General features: G+C 38.4%; 1 protein-coding gene across 5 annotated transcripts in view; it reads left to right on the top strand.

The window, feature by feature from the left end:
• Positions 1–20,041, top strand: part of UBR1 (ubiquitin protein ligase E3 component n-recognin 1) — a 157,500-nt gene that overhangs the window by 39,141 nt on the left and 98,318 nt on the right. For all 5 annotated transcript variants that reach the window (XR_004000019.1, XM_030559608.1, XM_030559607.1 and 2 more), the window contains exons 6-16: positions 223–361; positions 4,248–4,310; positions 4,791–4,914; positions 6,200–6,307; positions 7,701–7,789; positions 9,604–9,702; positions 11,246–11,403; positions 13,836–13,935; positions 14,224–14,352; positions 15,485–15,665; positions 18,448–18,509. Coding sequence is in view for 4 of the 5 variants with exons in the window: in XM_030559608.1 (XP_030415468.1) it covers positions 223–361; positions 4,248–4,310; positions 4,791–4,914; positions 6,200–6,307; positions 7,701–7,789; positions 9,604–9,702; positions 11,246–11,403; positions 13,836–13,935; positions 14,224–14,352; positions 15,485–15,665; positions 18,448–18,509 (1,252 nt within the window). In the remaining variant the exon portion in view is untranslated. The remainder of the gene's footprint in view (positions 1–222; positions 362–4,247; positions 4,311–4,790; positions 4,915–6,199; positions 6,308–7,700; positions 7,790–9,603; positions 9,703–11,245; positions 11,404–13,835; positions 13,936–14,223; positions 14,353–15,484; positions 15,666–18,447; positions 18,510–20,041) is intronic.

Genomic DNA, 20,041 nt, shown 5'->3' with positions numbered 1-20,041 from the left:
AATACCACTTCGTCAGATGCAGTGTGTAAGTGGGTATTCACCCACAAAAGCTTATGCTCCAATACTTCTGTTAGTCTATAAGGTGCCACAGGACTCTTTGTCGCTTGGTTATATTTGTGACTTTCTCCCAGGAGTTTGCAAGTGATTTGTTGCCAACATCTGGATAGATTATTTTCATTTTCTCTTTGCTCATCTATTTAAATAATGGCTTCTCCCCATTAGAGAGAAGACAGACCACTACTACTGTGTTCTTTTCAATGATGAGCATCATTCTTATGACCATGTCATCTACAGTCTACAGAGAGCGCTTGGTTGTGAGGTCGGGGAAGCCCAGTTGCACACTACTGCCATAGATAAAGAGGTCAGTGCACTCTGTGTGAAATAGAAATTCTCTTTTTAAGGATTATATGCTGCTTCTGTATATTCTTTCTCTCATTCTCTGATCATAGTAACTGTTGCTGTGATGTTGGAGCATGGAAAGAGACAATGACAGATAATGCAACCTAATTGTTAATTGGTAGTTGCATGGAATATGAATACTATTAAAGAAGGTGATCGGGTTTTCGTATTATGCTTATTTGTTGTTCAAGAAACAAACCAGGGTCCAGAGGAGGTGAGAAGCCACTGATTTCTTACCTGAGGTTGATCCATTTTCATCTGTTGTCTAACACAGCCAACTTTCTCTAAATTTGTTATAAAGTTTAGTTTTATCTTATCTGATTTGCACTTCTTGGATGAGGAAAGGACACATTCAGACATACCACTAAAATAAAAATATATTAGTTTGCATATTCAATAGTATTTGGTCAAAACAGTAGGTTACATTGCGCGAACACTTATTTTTCTGTCCTGTGGCACCTCTTAGACTAACAGATGCATCTGACGAAGTGGTATTCACCCACAAAAGTCCATGCTCCAATACAGCTGTTAGTCTATAAGGTGCCACAGGACTCTTTACTGCTTTTACAGATCCAGACTAACATGGCTACCCCTCTGATACTTATTTTTCTGGTTCAGTTTCTGTCCTCTAATAATCTTTAAAGTTGTGATGCAAGTTACTAAAACCAGGGAAATTCCATGATGAAGCTGATGCTGACGCTTCCACTTTTTTTTTCTCAGAAAACATTAAATACCTCTAGTTATCTGCCCAAAAACTACTGGAGGGGGGGAAGGGGGGAGTCCTTCTGTACTCGTCACAATCATGAAATGTGCACGTGCATACACGTAGGCAAAGATTTTATACATACACACACCCCCTTATTAAAATTAGAAGAATTTTTAAAAACTTTCTTTTGACCATTAGTGCTGTTTACTTTCAATATTTGTCTTTGTTTGGACTACGAAAAAATTAGTTTATTTTTGTCTAGTCTCGCTTTCAGCTTCTCATGTGCTAGCATAATGCTGCGTTGCTTGGGCTGCATACACTACAGAAGACGGTCTTCCAAAGATGGCTCCATAGTAACTTTTTAAAAAGTGGGTTTTTTTGTTTTAAAAGGGTATATACATGGTTATTTTTAATAATAAAACCTAACATTTAGGTCTAACTTGACTTGAGTATGCTTTTATAGTGCAGTGGAAATTGTGGTGTTTGTTACACAAAATGTACCAGGGAGTACTACTATGCTTTAATGGCAGTATGTTTACAGCAAGTTATTGCTTTCTCTTCATCTCTTCTCAAATTCTGCAATGTGGAAGGGCCATGTTAAAGGCCATACTTGTAACTTCTTTTTGGGGAGATTTGGGACCAGACAGTTCTTGTCAGTGTTGTTTCAGACCATTAAGAGTGATTCTGCATGTTGCTCTGAACATTCCCACTACCTGATCCTCAGAACTAAGAAATCACTTGATAGGCAAAGGGTCTGGGTTAGAAGAAAAGAGTTCAAGACGAGTTTACTTTCTGCTGGGATGAAAACTGACACTGCTTCTGGATGGGAGTATTTTGCAGAAGTCCAATTCTTCTATTTTGTTGCACCCATTTGTTCCTCTTATATGACAATGCGAATACATTGTTTTTAACTTCTCGTTTTAATTTAATTCAAATTGGTAAGGTTATTCAGAGGCTGTTTGTTAGTAATCCACTTGGTACAATCTCAGAATTCCTAGAGCACTATACTAAATGGACGCTAGGCACCACAGAGGAGATAGGGCAAAAGGTCTGATTTTTTTGGCCCAAGTTTATGCAATTTTAATAATTTTTTACTGAGAAGTTATAAGGTAATAAAGCAGTGAAAAAGCTCGCAGTTGAATCATGTATTCTTGTATTAAACCCTAACAGAAACCTCAATTTTAGGTCAAGTTACCATCAGTTGAATCCTGAGATGTTTTAATTGGTTTTATTACCCTTTTTCCTACATCATGAGCTAACAGACCTTTCTAACTATATGAATGTTGTTTTGTTATCTTCAGGAGGAATATATGGTTGTAAGGCCAGAAATAAACAAATGCCTCTTAGTGTCCCCACACATGCCAGACTGTTCCTTCTCCTGCTCTCTTCATTTAAATTTCTGTTTAACACTTTGAGTAAGCCTGCATTAAACTAAAAAACTAAAATCAGAAATGAGATGTGACACACCAAAGGGTCTTGAAATATAATTAATATCAAAACAGAGGTTTCAATTCATCTCCTAGTAAGTGTCACAGAAATCACACATCCTGTCCTGAAGTGACATGTTCCCTGTCAATATGGTGTTAATTGAATTCCCCTTTATTATCGGATTTTCTGTTTTTGGAGTCTCTCTCACATCTAACTCAACTTTTCTAAACTTGGGTAAAATTGAAGCCACCACCCTACACAATACTTGCGTAGACTCTGTTACTATCTTTCATCATTTCCAAGCTTTCGCATATTAATTCAACCAATAAAGAGAGAACCCTACCTGTTCCTTACTTTAGTGATTTATATCCCAGCTCGGGTATGTGGTATTACAACCATTTCCAGCTTGACAGCTGTGTCCGAACATTGATTAATGGTGAGCTGTAATTGTCATATGACCTTGAATTCATTTAGTTAAATCCTTTGTTTAGTCCTAGAATTCTGATTTCTTAAGATAGAGTTGAAAAGAATTATTAGTTTTACTAGTCTTGTTTAAGTTGTTGTTGTTCTCAAGTACACTATCATATTTATTTTTGCCAGTTTTATTACTTTTCTTTAGTCTTAAGAGATTTTTTTTTAGGTAGTTTTGTAACCTAATTTCCTTTCTTGAATTTGCCTTGGTTACTTTACACTTCATGTGTTTACTGAAATATTAATGATGCTTAATCATTAGTCTCTTTCAGTAGGAGACTAAGGGTATGTGTTCACTGCCAACGTTAAAGTGCTGCCATGTTAACGTAGCTGTGTAGTTGTGGCACCGGCACTGGGAGAGAGCTCTCCCAGCACTGTTTTTAAAAAACAACCACCAAAAAAAATAATAAAACCACTCCCAGTAGGGGAGTAGCTGCCAGCACTGGTGCACTGTTTATATTGCCACTTTACAGTGCTAAAACTTGCATCACTTGGAGGGGGTTGTTTTTTCCACACCCCTGAGCGAGAAAGTTTCAGCGCTATAAAGTGACGATGTAGACAAGGCCTTAGGGTTTATCTACAGGAACAATTAGACCACGGCAAGCCAGGGTGTGAATCTGCCCTGCAGTAGTTGGTCATGGCCTGTGTTAACAGTTTATTGGAATGCATCTCAGAGCATTCTAACAAACTATTAACAGAGATCAACAGAGTGCACATGGATGGTTAGACCTCATTCACAGTAGTGCCAGCATAGATTCACACCCCAGCTTGTCATGGTTTAGTTCATGTAGAGAAGTTCAAATACCCATTGATGTATTTAGTGCCTTGAGTAGATGACTTAATAGCATGGTTGTTGATTGTCAGAGCATTGAGTTTTATTCTTCTATGATAGAAGTTTGCCAATATTTAATCAATGTTGTAATTACTTATGTAATTCTAAAATGTAAGAGAAAAATCACAAGTTGATTTAAGTATTAATACTTTAACCTAAGAGAGTCTCTTGAATAGTCTTAACTAATTTCATTAGAAGTGATTAATTATTCTAACTATTTAATTGTGTTTCACCCACTATCAACTTTGATTGAATTGTTTAGTAATTTTTAGATAAAATTAATTTGGTGTTCAGATACCTGTTTCCTCACCACACCTGCCTTGTGCTGCTTGCTTATTTTGAATAATGTCACCTAGCAGAGACATTGTTGCCTTTTTCAATATTTTATTAATTCATCTCTCATTTAAACAGGGTCGTAGGGCTGTAAAAGAGGGACCTTATGTATCCTGTCAGGAAACAAAGGAAGAAATCAAGGTAACTTCCTGAAATCTTTATTCCTCACTTAAAAAAATACAAAGAACACCAAATTTTGTATTGACTTATTTTTGTTATTTGCAGTGATGATGTAGCCGTGTTGGTCCCAGGATATTAGAGAGGCTCTGTGTAAACTCAAAAGCTTGTCTTTTTCACCAGCAGAATTTGGTCCGATAAAAGATATTACCTCGCTCAGTTTGTCTATCTATATTTTTGTTATGTAATCTTTATAACTTAATATATGCAGGTTTTTTTTATAATCTTCCTTTAAACCCCTTGAGATACACTTTATCCCACCGTCTTTGGTCAAGTTAGATACACGTGTTCAACACTGTCCTAAATCAGAAGTCAGATGGTTTAGGTGACTGCAGCAAAAATTTGCTTAAGTGAGAAGAGGGTTCGTGAATGGGTTAAGAAGGTTAGAACTTGTGGGCCTTATCTTGTTCAAACTTAATTTTCTTGTTTTTACCTGATTTGTAGAGGCACTCTGAGAATGTCTCTCAACAACCGCTTCATGTGGAGGTTCTGCATGCTGATGTTATGGCTCATCAGAAATTTGCCTTGCGCCTTGGTTCCTGGTTGAACAAACTTATGAGCTATTCAAGTAAGCATATAATTAATTTTGTTCCAGTAATGGGCTGCCAAAACTTTAGCAAGAGGTACCCTCAAAAAATATCTCTTAAACAGCAATACATGTGATATTCCTTTGTTTAAAATACTCCCATTTTCTCCCCTTAAAATAAATCATCTCTGTCTCTTCTCCCTTGCAATATTATATCTATCTTTTCATCATTTCACTCCTCGAACTGTTATGGTGTGCCCCCTCTCCTCCACGCCTCCAGCATCTCTTGGAGACTCTTTAGGTGGCTTTCCTTTCTGTGTGCTGATTCTCTGGGGAACATTCCAAACCTAACTGACTAATTTTATGTAAAGTGTGTGTGTGTGTGGAGAAGAGATCTTTGAAGTGTCTTGCTGCAGAAGTAGAAAGCAGCTGCATACTTCTTTCAGTGTTTCTTTTCAAGATTCTTCAGAATGAAAATGGTTAGATTGTTTTTTGAAAACTCAGATGCTCCTCCCTGAGGCCCAAAGGCTGGCTATGTTAACAAGAGACTCTCACAAGTCCACTCCAGGCTCGTTATTTTTCCAAATTTAGGATGTTGCTTAGAAAATAAAACAATAAATCCATTCATAGGCCCCTTTCTCTTCTCAGAGAAGTGGTTGTTAGGTTTAGTCCTTATTAAACTTCAATCAAATCACCAAAGTTTTTGCTTCATGATTGCGAAATTGCACTGCACATAAGAAACCTCTAATGTAAGGGCTCATTTCCTAATTTAATAACCCCAATTCTTCTTTCACCAATGCTTTTGTCTTTAGAAAAAAGTCTATCATGCATTCATCCCACTTCTGCAAATAATTTGTTTATCAATAGCTTTCAAGAAATATAAAATGACATTTTGGTATCTTACACAAAGCCTATGTAATCCAACTTTGTATGAGTACCCTGTGTAGAAGCCAGATGAGATTAAATCACATCCCAACCTGGCCTGCCCACCTGTGTTCAGATCTAGTGTAGAATTTTCTGTGCAAGGCTGTCTTGACCCCTTCCTAGTGAAATGTCAGTCCTCCACAACCTCCTGAATTTCTCTCATAAGTAGGTAACTCTACTCTGTGGAAATTAGGGAAGTTATTCTGCAGAGCAACAAGTTATGATGAGATCACACTTGAGTAGAAATATTAAGATTAATTGGTGATCTGTGATTTTTGTTTTTAAGATCAGAATCGAGAAGTAACTTTTGTATGAAACTAGTTAAACAGACTTGTATTTTCTTGGGTGGACCCCTTGATTATACAGTGGCATTACACATACTAATGTACTTCTCTCTCTCTAGGTGACTTCCGCCAGATCTTCTGTCAAATATGCCTCAAAGAGGAAGCTGACTCCGAAAAGCCCTGCCTCATAAGCATGTTGATGCTTTGGGATGCAAAACTTCATAAAGGTGGGTGGATGTATGTAAGTTGCTCTGAACTGAAGTGGCAATCCACTTTAATATATTTGTTAACTATACTAAATAAATAATTGCCTTGAAATGAAAGCCATGGGTAGTATAAGTTAAGTCTTCAATGTAGTTCTTAATTCTATAGCAGCTGAAGTTTAAGAATATGATTGATGTTTTTGGTACGTGTCTGCCTCCTATCCTTTCCTTTCAAATTTACATATTGTGCAGGATCTACTGTGAGACTATAACTTGACTCTGAAAACCTGCTCTCAGTTTTCAAATGTAAAATGTTACAAAATAGAAGGTCTGATAACATTTCCTTTACAGTGACATAAGTATAATTGTTTATATACGTGTCTATAACAACTAAGTAAAGGACAAAGGGAAGATGCACCTTCATTATTGAGAGTGGTAAAATATTCCATACAAAATAACCAGAGTAGAAAGTGTCTGAGAAGAGAATGGTATGCCTGATGGCATAAAGGATTTAAGAGCTCAGAAACTGTTCACAAATGGAGAAGCAAACCCTGCAGAACTAGAACATTCCTCCTGTTTCCAAACTAATTAAAACCACAAAATGTCAAAGAGGATCTGTTGAATTTTCTTAGCTTCCCTGTTTAAGAGTAACACGCATGACTTGGATGATTTAAAGAAATCTGGTTTTATGGCTTGTCTGTATACGAAACTTATGTAGTTACACCTCTTCCCTGATATAATGCAACCCAATATAACATGAATTTGGATATAACACGGTAAAGCAGCGCTCCGGAGGAGGATGGGGGGAGGGAAGGGGGTATCTGTGTGCTCCGGTGGATCAAAGCAAGTTCGATTATAATGTGATAAGATTTTTTTTGCCTACCAAGGACAGTGTTCTATCAGGGAAGAAGTGTATGTTTGGTTGTAATCCTGTCATGTGGATGCAGCTACACAGGTATATCGGTGCTCATAGCATGTTAGCTTATTTGTTTCTAAATTCTATATAGTGTAATTGGTACAAAAACTAAATGTAAACCGGTCCTTGAAAGCCAAGGAGTGAAGGTCTAAGAAAGCTAAAAGGAAGTTGAGCTCACTGGGTCCCAGGCGAGTGGTGGGGAAACAGAGCCATGTTGGACAAATGGATTCCTGTATCTACCAGAATTCTGAAGCAGTTCTCTAATGAATGTTGTTAAAATGAATAATAGGCCACTTGCCAGTGGGTTGATTGTGTGTGTGTGTGTGTGTATATATATATATATATATATATATATATATATGTACACACACACACAAAACTGTCTTAATACTTCTGATGACATAGAGTTTCCTTCTCTTTCCACCTGCTCTTTTCCTGCACAAAACCAAAAAAATAATGTTTAGTGGAATAAGAGTAAAACAAATTTTATTATCTTCACAGGGGCAAGGAAGATCCTTCATGAACTTATCTTCAGCAGTTTTTTCATGGAAATGGAGTACAAAAAACTTTTTGCTATTGAATTTGTGAAGGTAACTAGATGTTCATCCGACGAAGTGGGTATTCACCCACGAAAGCTCATGCTCCGAATCTTCTGTTAGTCTATAAGGTGCCACAGGACTCTTTGCTGCTTTTACAGATCCAGACTAACACGGCTACCCCTCTGATAGATGTTTAAAATTTATAACCACAATATATAAGAAAATATGAACAGGTGATGTCACCAGCAAAAAAAATGGAGAGTAAAAATTATGAATGAAATCTTAAACTGTTTTTCATTTCCTAACTCTTCTTGTTTGTGCTTCCATGCCCATGGAATTTTAACATAATTAACAATATATTTTAACTTTTAAAAAATATATTGAGGAAGACATTTATGAGAAAGTGGAATGCTTACTAAGAGAACACATGGTATGTTTATGCCCTCTTTAAATGTACATTGACTTGATAACCCCATAAAACCATCTGTTTATGGTCTTTTATAAATATTTTGCATGTTCACTGGCCTAATTTCAGAAAGGTTGTTTGTTTGTTTTTTTTTCACGTCAGTACTGGTACCTGTTTTAAGATAACTTGCGGTTTGTACAGAAATGCAATGTAGATGCTGTCCACCTGGAATTCAGGATTCTAAATAATCCTTGACAAAACCTTATGGAGATACAGTATGATAATGAATAAGTTACATGTGTATCAGTAAAGTTCTGTAGATACTGGCTCCAAAACAGTTCTTCATGGTCAACCCTTGAAAGAAGTTGCTGAAGTGTCTGAGAAGCAACACTGTAGCCATTTAAGGATACAAATTAGTATACAACAAAAAACAAAACATATAAACAACTTGTATGCTGTATTCACTAGTTGAGATGAGTGTTAGGCAACTTGGCCCAGAGAACCAGCAATCTTTCTCTAATCTAAAATGGGGTGCAAGTTCAGCCATAACCTAATGGCGTGAACAGTAAAAGCCATAGACTGGCCATTCTGGGGTTAATTTTAGAACTACTGAGAATTGTCTTGATTGTAAACTTATGAACTTTCAACATGGAGCGCACTAGCAACTCTCCTAGCTCAGCCAAAAAAGTGAGAGTTCAAGGTCCTTGCTTCAGTCCCACTTCAGACGCGTAGGTGTAGGTGCTAATGTGCAACAGCGGTGATCACAGTATATATTGCTTTACTACATGCTTCTAGGTTTCTGCTATCATTGAAGTAGTGGATAAACTGGAAACTATCTGATTTTTTTTTTTAAGATAATGCAGTATTTGAGAAATGGACATGAAGTAAGGGCTAGCAGAACATTTTTTTCTGTTATGAGAGACAGTCCACTTACATTATTAGTCAAAAATGTGAGTGACGCTCAATGTTCCTCTTTGGAATGGACATGAAAGGGAAAGAATTATACTGAATCTATAGTGCTTTTGGTGGCAGGTCTTCAACAGAACAGTCCATATTCTGTTCTTTGGAGGGGATAAAGACCTGTTTTATGATTCTTATAATTTCAAGAGCTAAGAGCCTGACTTCTTGGTGTGTGTGTGTGTATTTTATTTCCCTCATTGGAGAAGGATGGCAGTATGGGAAATAAAGGAATTAGGTTCCATCCAGCAAAGCATTTAAGCATGTACTTAACTTAAAGAAGAATCAGTGATACTACTCTTGTGTACAGTTAACCACATTAAGTGCTCTGCTAGATATGGGACTTTGTGCAGTTCATGTGTGCTGATCTGGAGCTGTTAGGGAGCGATAAAGACATCTATTTTAACTGTAGTGTTTCTTCCAAGTGAAAATTAAATTAAATGTTTTTGTTTTGATTTAACTTTAGCTGTTAATCATTTTCCCAATGTTGTTCTTCTCACAGTATTACAAGCCATTGCAAAAAGAATACATCAGTGATGACCATGATAGAAGTATCTCAGTGACTGCTCTCTCAGTTCAGATGTTCACTGTACCCACTTTGGTATGTATAGCCAGCAACTCAGTAAATCTATCATGATCATGGAGTGGTTTATCATGATCCATATCTGTAGACTGCTGCTCTAATTAGTAGGCAGTTTCCCTGCAGTTGTAACCAAAGCAAAAAGGGTATTTAGAGTTCTGCTAAGATAAAAGGGTAAATAGTTGTTTTGTCTGAATTTATATGAAAATTCATCGCAGAAATGAGAAGAGATGCAAGTAAATGGAGTTCTTCAAACAGTCATTCTATAAATCAGCTAAATTTCTGTTAGTCTGCAGCTCAAGATTACCTTTTCCATGCAGAGGGAAAGAGTGTGTGGGTGTAGGTGTAGAAGACAGGAGGAGAGAGGGGATATGTGTGTTTCAAAGGTAGAGGTCCTGCTTGGTTTTTACATTAGAAATTCAGATCTCTTCTACCTTATCTTTCAAGGAAGTCTTAATAGATGTCTGGGGAGCTAGTAGTTTGTCACTGCAGCTATTAAGGAAGTAAAGCATGATCAATTGAAATGAATGAACTTTTGTTCAGCTTGTTAACAAATGTTTTGGACACCTGTGTAACTTGGACTCTTGCCAAATACTTAGACACTCTAGTGAAAAAAGTTGGCACTGCACCCTCTTCAACAAAAGAATGAGAGAGATCCCACTCCAGTTTTCTGTTCTTCTAGCACAAAAAAAGACATGATTTGATGTTTGTTTGTAACATTTTTGAAGTAAAAATTAATGAGGCTGTGTGTGTGTGTGTATACATCAGAGCGAAACGAAGGATACAAACACATTTTCTTTCCTTTACAGTTTTGCCTTTCAAGTCAGGCAGTGAATGAAAATACCAGCATACAGAAAATGAGCCAAATTCAACAGAGCTGGCACAGGGAGCGATTACACCTGTGCAGATCAGGGAATTCACCCTGGCATAGGGCACTTAGTGTTGTGGTCACACTTTTTCCTCAAGGCTTTAATGAGCTTTAACTCACACCAGCTCTGACTTACCTACAGGAGATTCATTGGTAGGAGCCACTGAACTGGCACACATCCCTCCTCTCTGGCCACACACTCTGCCAGCCACAGCCATCCACTTTTCAGGGTGATAGGACTATTAGAGCCCTACTGCCTGGCATTACTGCTATTACAGTAGCATAAAGCAGCCTCAGTCTTGTACCTTGGCAAACTATCTACTATAGAGGACTTGTACTGGGTGCCTCTGTCCCCAGATATAAGGGAATCTCACTTCTCTGAAGAGAATGGTATGGAAGTTGATCAAAGGCTGAAGATACTCTTTTTCACTTGGTGTCTCATAGTTCAAGTCCTGGCATTGCGTACTGTACTCGGGGGTCAAAACTGCAATATGGCACTATAGGTTTTTATACACCATCCTCTTTACTACATGTGTGGCTCAGCTGACACACAGAGCTAGAGAATGTTTGGCAAACTATAAGCTGCTTTGCCACAAGTGTCAAACATCCAAATGATGAGTTAATAGGAGTAGAGAGAGTCTATGTGTTCTTGCAGCCAGGCAGATTCCTATTGTTGAAACACCATTTCCCACACAGGCACGCCATCTTATTGAAGAGCAAAATGTAATTACCGTCATCACAGAGACACTACTAGAAGTGCTGCCAGAGTACCTGGACAAGAATGACAAGTTCAACTTCCAGGGTTACAGCCAGGACAAACTGGGTCGGGTGTATGCAGTCATATGTGACCTCAAGTAAGTGTACATTTGAGCAGAGAGTATGAAAATCTTCCACAAACAAATTTCCGTGTTGTCACCATGCTTTAAAGTAGATCCCAAATAGTTTAAAGTATCAAAAGAAACGGCAAAAAATGCAGTACTGCAACAAACCAAGTGAGGACATATCTTTAATTTTGCCCTCATGTGATGGCTCGACTAGTGTTTCATGGTGTCTTTGATAATGCCAGCATAGTCATGGGGGTGAAGGTCCATGCTAATTGTAGATTAGAGATAAATAGTGGTGATGGATTGGTTTTAAATTGTTAATGTATCTAATGCCACGCTTCATCTGGCTATTGAGTAGATGTTCAGTACGTCGTTCAATAGTTGATAGAATTTTGTGACCATTGTTTGGCCCATCATTCTTAACATAATTTGTTCAGAAAATTAAGCAAAGAGATTTTAGTTACTTAGATCTCATTGGGTATTGTTTGTATATTCGCACGCATGATCTCAATTGTAAACACCCATGACAGTGTATTGTGTTAAGAAATAGATTGATTTTACCAGTTAGAATGATAAAAGTATACGATGGAAAGATAGAGTTAGTGGATCATTGCTAATGGAAATAACTGCCATGAGACCATTTTTGCACATTTAAAGTTGCTTTGAATTTTTTTCATAGAACTATTCGAATAGCAAATATTTTTCTTTAATATTCTTGGTTTTATGGTCAAAATAAAATTGAAGTTTTACAAGTTAGTGTTACAAAGACAAGAAAAATATGAAGTGAAAATCAACCAAGAAGTTGTCCAAAATCCTTTTATTTTATGTACAGCAATGAGAAATGCAGTATTTCCTGGAGTTTATCAGGCTATCAGTTATTCTAGCACACTCGTCAGCCTTGATTTTTTTATATAGATATCTATAGATATAAAATAATACTAATACTAGAAATGACCTGTTGTTTTAAACCCATGTCCTTGCCAATGCAAGATTCTTCCCTACAGTATAATCTCCTCTCTAGCAAAAGAAATAAGACCCTTTTGTTTAAAATGTTCCACTTACTGAGAACCTTGTTATACATCTCACTTCAAGGCCCAATCCCATTTCCCTTAAAACAAATGAGATTATTCTCATTGAATGCACTGAGAGTTGGATCTGGTTCCTTTACTGAAGTTACTTGGGTGACAGCAGTGAAGGCTTAAATCCAGTATGATTCTTGGTGTAAAAAACTTAATTCAGGCCATAATCTCAAAAAGCAGAATGAAGAGTGGCCATTGTGCTAGTTCTTTATACTGCTAAGACTGCTTAATGAATGAGGTCAAAGTTCCCTAAACTCAGACAGTGGTGATACTCCTAACATATCCTGTAGTTTTATTCTGGCTGCTGGGATGTGCAACCCCAAAAGCCTTCCTCCTAACTATTTTCGTTTTTAGAAACTATTGGGTTAGGTCAAGCAAAGGGCATATTTTCAGTTGGTGTTAGGCTAAAAAAAAATATTTATTTTCATATCAATATTTTTATGTGATTAAACCACTTGTCACTCCCTTTGCTCAAAAAGGCTTGGCAAAAATACATTAACTGTGCAGATGATAGTGATGGATCCTGAGTTCACTAGAAAGTACAAAACTGCAAAATTTATTAAATTATACTTCTAGGCTCTGCCTTATTACTTCCCTTTTATATATTTCAGTATAAAATATTCCCATAATTGAGGATGAGTAATAAGTATAGCTAAGTAATAATATGTTCTTGCAAAAAAGGTTTACAGCTACAAAGTATTGGAGGTCTTAGAAGCCCTTTAGTTAGGGAAGACTATCTGAAGAGAAATTTAACACTAGTAAAGTATTATATGGACCAGCATCTTTTCCTGTATCTACCCTGAAATAAGCTGCGTTGTTTATATTCAGAAATCTGAGGTGGCACAGTGGATGACTAGAGCTGGTAAAAATTTTGTGAAATTCCAATTTTTGGTGAACTATCTCATAAAAATATAAAGGTCTACAAGAAAAACAAATGTGACAAATGTTGATGAAATTTTCCTGGCAACTCCCCTTCCTTGTGTGTTTTTTTTTTTTTTTTTTAAACTCGCTCTATGGATAAAAAACATAGTAATACCCCTGCAGTAAGGCAATCTTGGAAACTTGACTCTTTAATCCTTGTCATTCTAGTACACCTGGCAAAACTTCCCAAGTTACTTTCTACACACTAGATTAATATTTTAAGAGTAACATACCTACAGCCTATAATACCTCTGCCTTCAAATTATAGTAATTCCAAACACTGAAATCCTGTAGCTGGTACCTCTGCTAGTTTGGGAAGTCTTACTAAGAGTTTTTGAGATAATGGATGGTGGCATGACATGATGACGGTGCTAATGACTTTAGAATGTTTTCAGATTCATTAGATATAAATATGGGCAAAAGAAAATCCTAAACTATGAGCAATACTGTTTTTTGAGACAGGTATATCTTAATCACTAAGCCTACAGTGTGGACAGACAGATTGAGGGTACGATTTTTGGAAGGATTCCGGTCTTTTCTGAGGATTCTGACTTGCATGCAGGTACTGTACATTTAATGTTTTTCTAATGTGCCATTCCAAAGAGATTGGAATATTTGTCATCTGTTCACATAGTACTCTCCATGGTAATGTTCTGCATGTTGCAGACACAAAACTGAGATCGCAGATTGTTAAATCTGTATCTTGGGTGGGTGGGGGTAAATGTAACACCATACCTGTTTTTAGCCATCTGTGAACAGCCTATGTTTTCCCTTCTGTTTATGGGATTGTCTGTTGTTTAAGCATTTGATCACTTAACCCTGGTGAATATTCTATGGGGCCCTTCTACAGGGGATGGAGGAGATACAGAGACAGATTGGTCAACATATTGAGGTGGACCCGGATTGGGAAGCAGCCATTGCTATCCAGATGCAGCTGAAGAACATTCTTTTGATGTTCCAAGAGTGGTGTGCCTGTGATGTAAGGAAATACTGTTTGTGGTTCTTATGCATGTGGCTGTTGAGTATATTGTTTAGTGAACTAGAAGCTTTTCTGAAAAGCTGCACTATTGCACGATACAGAACCTTATCGTTCACCTTCTTTAAAAACCAACCCATGAACAGATTATTTTTTAACAATCTGCAGTTTGTTCTTTTATGAAGTACATACAGCGTGGTTACCTGACTACTTATTTGTTTTGAAAGGAAATTTCAGGCCTGCAGAGACTTAAGTTTCTGCAAAAAAATAAAGTCCCATTCCACTTCTGGATAATAATATAATATAATAATGGTGGGTATGGCAAGAACCTAGTTAGGGAGCATAGTTGTATTTAGACACTAGTTTATAATTACCTGTATATATTATAGCTGTACCTGATATTAAGCACCACCATTGTGAAGTCTGTTAAGCATTTCCATTGTCATCTCCTCTTCTGACAGGTTTATAACTTGACTAAAACTAAACTCACTTCAGGTTGAAACATAACATATTGGGTAAGGAAAAGAATTAGTTTCTCAAACAGTGGAGTTAGGAAATAGTCTACTGGAGTACATTGAAAGATGTAGTACATATGGGCCCTTTGCTATTTGTCTGATTTTATTTAGCAGTGCAGGAAGGGAAGGGGATGAAAACTTAAAGGGAGAGGAAGGAATCCAAAAACTGAAAATGAGAAAGTCATAATCTGTTTTCAAAAATCAGAACTAAATGAGATTTTAAGTCAAAACAAAATGGACAATTCTTACTTTGAATTGTGGATTTGAAATGAAATTTTTCATTTCAGATTTGACAGTCAAATTCTAAGAATTTTATTAAAATTCACGTTTTTCCTTGGAAAATTTTGATGAAACAACATTTCTGATGGGGAGGAGGGTGGGAATTTTATGCAGGTAAATAGTAACGATTAATATGTAGGTTTAACAAACAGGCAGAACTTTGTTTTCTGTAGCTTTCTACATGTACATTAATATATGGACCTGTACTAAGGCATAAGGAAATAACTGTCATGGATTTTTAGTGACCTCATTAAACCATGAAAACAATGGCAGAAGGATGAGGGGTGTATTTGTGTGTGGGTTTTGTTTAATGAACTGCATAAAAATCTTTTCAATTCTAGGAAGACCTGTTGCTGGAGGCTTACAAAGAGTGCCATACAGCTGTGATGAGGTGCAGCACAAGTAGCCGTTCACGGGAGAAGACAGTGCTTCAGCTATGTGGCCACACTCTGGAAAGCAAACGTTACAGAGTGTCAGTAGACCCTGTCAGCATACACCTGCCACTGTCCAGGACGCTTGCAGGTGAGAGTCAACATGCTTTACTTTTTGAATTGCTTTTTGGAGTTTCATCTTCCATCTCCTCTTTATCATTCTTCAGATATCTTAATTAATCTCTGGCATTGTCCAAAAATGTATTTATAGTTTAAATGTGGAAAAGTAGTCTTAAATTTGTTAATATAGTCATTGCTTTGTACTGGGTTTAAAAGTTAAATGTGGTTTCTCTGGAAATTGTTACCCAAGTTAGTGTTTTTATAGCATCAGAGTAAGTATATTGAATAAATCATGTGACTATAGTGTATTTTTAAGAGGGGGAAAGCTCACTACATAGGAAATGATTTTCAAATTTTACTGTACTTTAAAAACAGATATTTGAACTTTTTTTCAGAGGCAATGCTCTATTCCCTTCCACCCTGAGTTTCAAATTGCAGAGAGAGTGAGTGCAACTTGCTTATCACCTGTGGCAATGTTTCCCAAAGTTGGGACACCACTTGTGTAGGGAAAGCCCCTGGCGGGCCGGGCCTGTTTGTTTATCTGCCATGTCAGCGGGTTAGGCTGATTGTGGCTCCCAGTGGCCGCGGTTCGCAGCTCCAGGCCAATGGGAGCTGCTGGAAGCGGCGCTGGCCGAGGGATGTACTGGCCACTGCTTCCAGCAGCTCCCATTGGCCTGGAGCAGCAAACCATGGCCAGTGGGAGCCACGATTGGCCGAACCTGTGGACGCGGCAGGTAAACAAACAGGCCTGGCCCCCTAGGGGCTTTGCCTACACAAGCGGCGTCCCAAGTTTGGGAAACACTGACCTGTGGGAAGGAGTAGGGGATAATTTCCGCGCCCCTTGTTGTGCAGCACCCTTTTTTGTCAAGGAGCCTTCTTTCCTATAAGGTTGCTGTGACACTGAGTCTTGGAGGGGTGTATGGGGGGGAAAGGAAAGAGGGTGGTTTTTGATGGTTTGGAAGAGTTAGCAAATCAAAAATACTGATTTTAATATGAACATACAAACTCAAAAGAGCACCTGCTTAGGAACTAGGGACCCTAACCTGTAGTTAAAAATTCAGTCCATAGCAGACAAAAACAGCATGAACAGACCATGGCCAATCTTGGCGCACACGAAATCCTAGCGGCAACCAGCATGTCCCTGCGGCCCACACCACTTTCTGCAGCTCCCTTGGCCAGGAACAGCAAACTGCAGCCATTGGGAGAGTCAGGCAGCTATGCCTGCAGACGGTCAATGTAAACACTGTCTTGCGGCCTGCCAGCAGATTACCCTGATGGGCAGCAGGTTGCCCTCCACTGGTATAGATCCTGGAGCACCAATATCATAGTCATGACCAGACCGTCTGCCTAACAAATAAGCATTTGCATTTTGCATTAGTTTCGGTTTCCAAATAGATTTAAGATACAGCCCTGTGTAGAGCATACTGCAGTAGGCTGCTCTTGAAGTGATAAAGATTACAGTAGCTATGTTCACACTTAAAATAGAAGAATGGTTAGGCGCTAATCTGGAGAGTGATGGAGGGAAGCTGTCCTAGGTGCACATGATCATTTAAAAGCCACTGAAAATCTAAGACATTCATATTGCTTTCCCCACTCTACCATTATCACCGTACCATTCTTTGGACTGAGCCTTGGCTAATGTACTTCTTTCTATGCCCCATTTGCTGCTAAACACTGATAGGCTCAACTGCATCCTCTGGGCCATATAAACTGGAGATGAAAGGTGGGAATTTTAGGAGAATGGAACTCTCTCTATTCATGAGAGCACTTCCTTAACTCCTGAGGGAAGATCCTCAGAACAGGTCCCTCTCTGTGACAAGGAAATTGCAGCCCTGACTTCAGACCACAGGAGGCAGCAATTAGTCCATGGCATGTATAACATCCAATCCTGCAGTCTTGTATTCTAACCCAAACACCAGCTGGCCACACACAGTTGATCTGCAGACTCTGCACAGACAACTACCCGGGATAAACCCATTATGGTCATGGTAATCAAGAAGTCTTGGGCTAACTCAGAATAATCATCTATGTGGATTGCAAAATTCCTGGGCACTATTGGCCTTGATGATTTCATGTTCTCATAAGTCAAGAGGAATTTCATCAACTCATACAGGGACTTTGTGGGGCAGGAGGGCAATCTATGCCCTGAGCATTTGTACTGTCTTAACTTTATCACAGGATTTACAAGCCAAATAAATTTACCCTATCAGACTTAGTTTTGAGGGAAGAGTCTTCCTACATTTAGGTTGCATGTAAACAGCAGACCTACACATCCTTTTGACCATCACCACTATTTAGCTCTTTGTTGCAGAGTGCCTAGCTGAAAAGAAGAAAAAAGAGTTCAGCACTAGCAGCCACTGCCTTATATCTTTCTACCATCAACATCTCTTCTCTTCTTCCCCCACCCCTTGCAAAGAAAAAAAAAAAGACACCATTTTTCATGCCAGTCCAGATTTTCAGGTTGAACATGAAGGACCTATGCAGTGAGTAGCTATTGCTTTCCCTAAAGTCCAAATGAAACCAGATGCTGTTCTTAAACTGTATTTCTTGTCACTGCACTGGCCAAGAAGACAACTTGTATCAGATCTTGTAATCTTTAGTGAAAATACTCCCTTGATTACATAATACGTGACCACAGATTGTCACTTAAGCAAGAAATCGTAAGTTTGTAAATCCTATTTAGCAAACTCTGCTTAAAGCTTGTCAGGTTTGTCTCAGTTTTGCAACACTTTGGTCTAGCATTTATAATCTGATTGAAAAGCTAATTTGGTTCCCTTTGATTTATGTTGACTTTTCTCCTCTTTGTTCTATAGGCTTACATGTACGATTAAGCAAGACTGGAGTAATCTCAAGACTGCAGGAGTTTGTGCCTTCTGTAAGTGTCTGCTTCAGATGGTAACTAAGCTTGGCTTTTATTGCTGAATTACTTTCTGGTGAGCATCTTAATAGTGAGGAAAGAGAAAAGACGGTTAAACACTATTTCTAATCATTTTCTAGAACAAATTGTGCAGACAAAAGAAATGGTTGGTTTGGTTTATTTTTAAATACCAGCGAGCTCCCTAGGAATCCTCTGCACTAAATCAACATTATAGGAAGGAAAGGACATACAGCCTTACGTTAGAGGCATTACTGATGTTCAAGAGAGAGTGCTAAATCCTCTGTGGTTAACTTATTCCCTGAAAAATAATAGTATCCCACCTGTCAACTGTTCTCTCTGTACCAGCTTAAAATTCCTTAGATGACATTTGATCCCAGGCTTTCTGTATGGCATTACAATGTGCTGCTGTTTTGACTGAGAGTTCAAACTGTTCTCTTTCTCAAGGGATGATATCTGTTATATGTTTTGAACAAGTACTGCTTTTCCCTCAGTGTTCTTATTTTTGTACCCCTGGTGTTGTCTGATTCAATGCCTAGTAAAATCCTTCCACTGTAGCGAGATCAATGGTACTACACTATTTTCTATTGTTACTACAGCAATTGGCACTAATTTTTCTTCTTCAAGTGTGTCCCCAGTGGTGCTCCACTTCAGGCTGCATCTTTGGAGATTTGTGATAGTAGTCATGTGTCCCATACATCCTTGTGCCCTGTGCCAAGGCTATATAGGGTTGCGTGGTTGAACTAACCCCAGTTCCTTCTCAACTGCTTCTGCCTGCGATACATCATTAGAGTACCTTTCTATTTGAAAATACACTATCTCCTGCACTCACCCAGTTGTGGCCGAGCTCACACACAAGTCGAACATGGAGCTGAGCTGAACTGGGATTCACCCAGTTATGCCTTGTTAACAAAGTCCATGAAATAGATAACACCATCCAGAGCCTTTGGCAAACGTTGAGGGATGCAGAGAACACCTTGCAGATGTTGGCGGGGGGAGGGATAGCTCAGTTGTTTGAGCATTGACCTGCTAAACCCAGGGTTGTGCGTTCAATCCTTGAGGGGGTCATTTAGCGATCTGGGGCAAAAATCTGTCTGGGGATTGGTCCTGCTTTGGGCAGGGGGTTGAACTGGATGATCTTCTGAAGTCTCTTCCAACCCTGATATTCTATGATTCTGTGTTGGTCCACAGCAAATCTAACCTGGAGCATGACCTGGCTGTCAAAGCTAACTCTCTGTTCACTGATCAGGAGAAACATCTGAGAATGCATAAGACCTTCCCCGATACTCTTAGGCTAGTGGGATGCATGTACGCCAATATAGTCCTAAAGGTGGTTCTGCACTGATTAATGAAATCATTTGTGGGGGAGGTTTCCTCAGTTGCATGCAGTGTTTTAATAATATGTGATTATATTTTTACTTATTAAAAGATGCACTAAATAGGAATAAAATTCTGTTTGTCTCCCGCTCTCGGTCTCAATCATTTTTCCCCCCCTTATAGGATGGGGGAGGGACAGGGCCTTTTCTTCAGAT

Source organism: Gopherus evgoodei, chromosome 4 (assembly GCF_007399415.2).
Source record: "Gopherus evgoodei ecotype Sinaloan lineage chromosome 4, rGopEvg1_v1.p, whole genome shotgun sequence".
NCBI classification, from domain to species: domain Eukaryota; kingdom Metazoa; phylum Chordata; order Testudines; family Testudinidae; genus Gopherus; species Gopherus evgoodei.
Note: the sequence above shows the minus strand (reverse complement) of the source record. Positions and strands in the feature narration are given on the sequence as shown.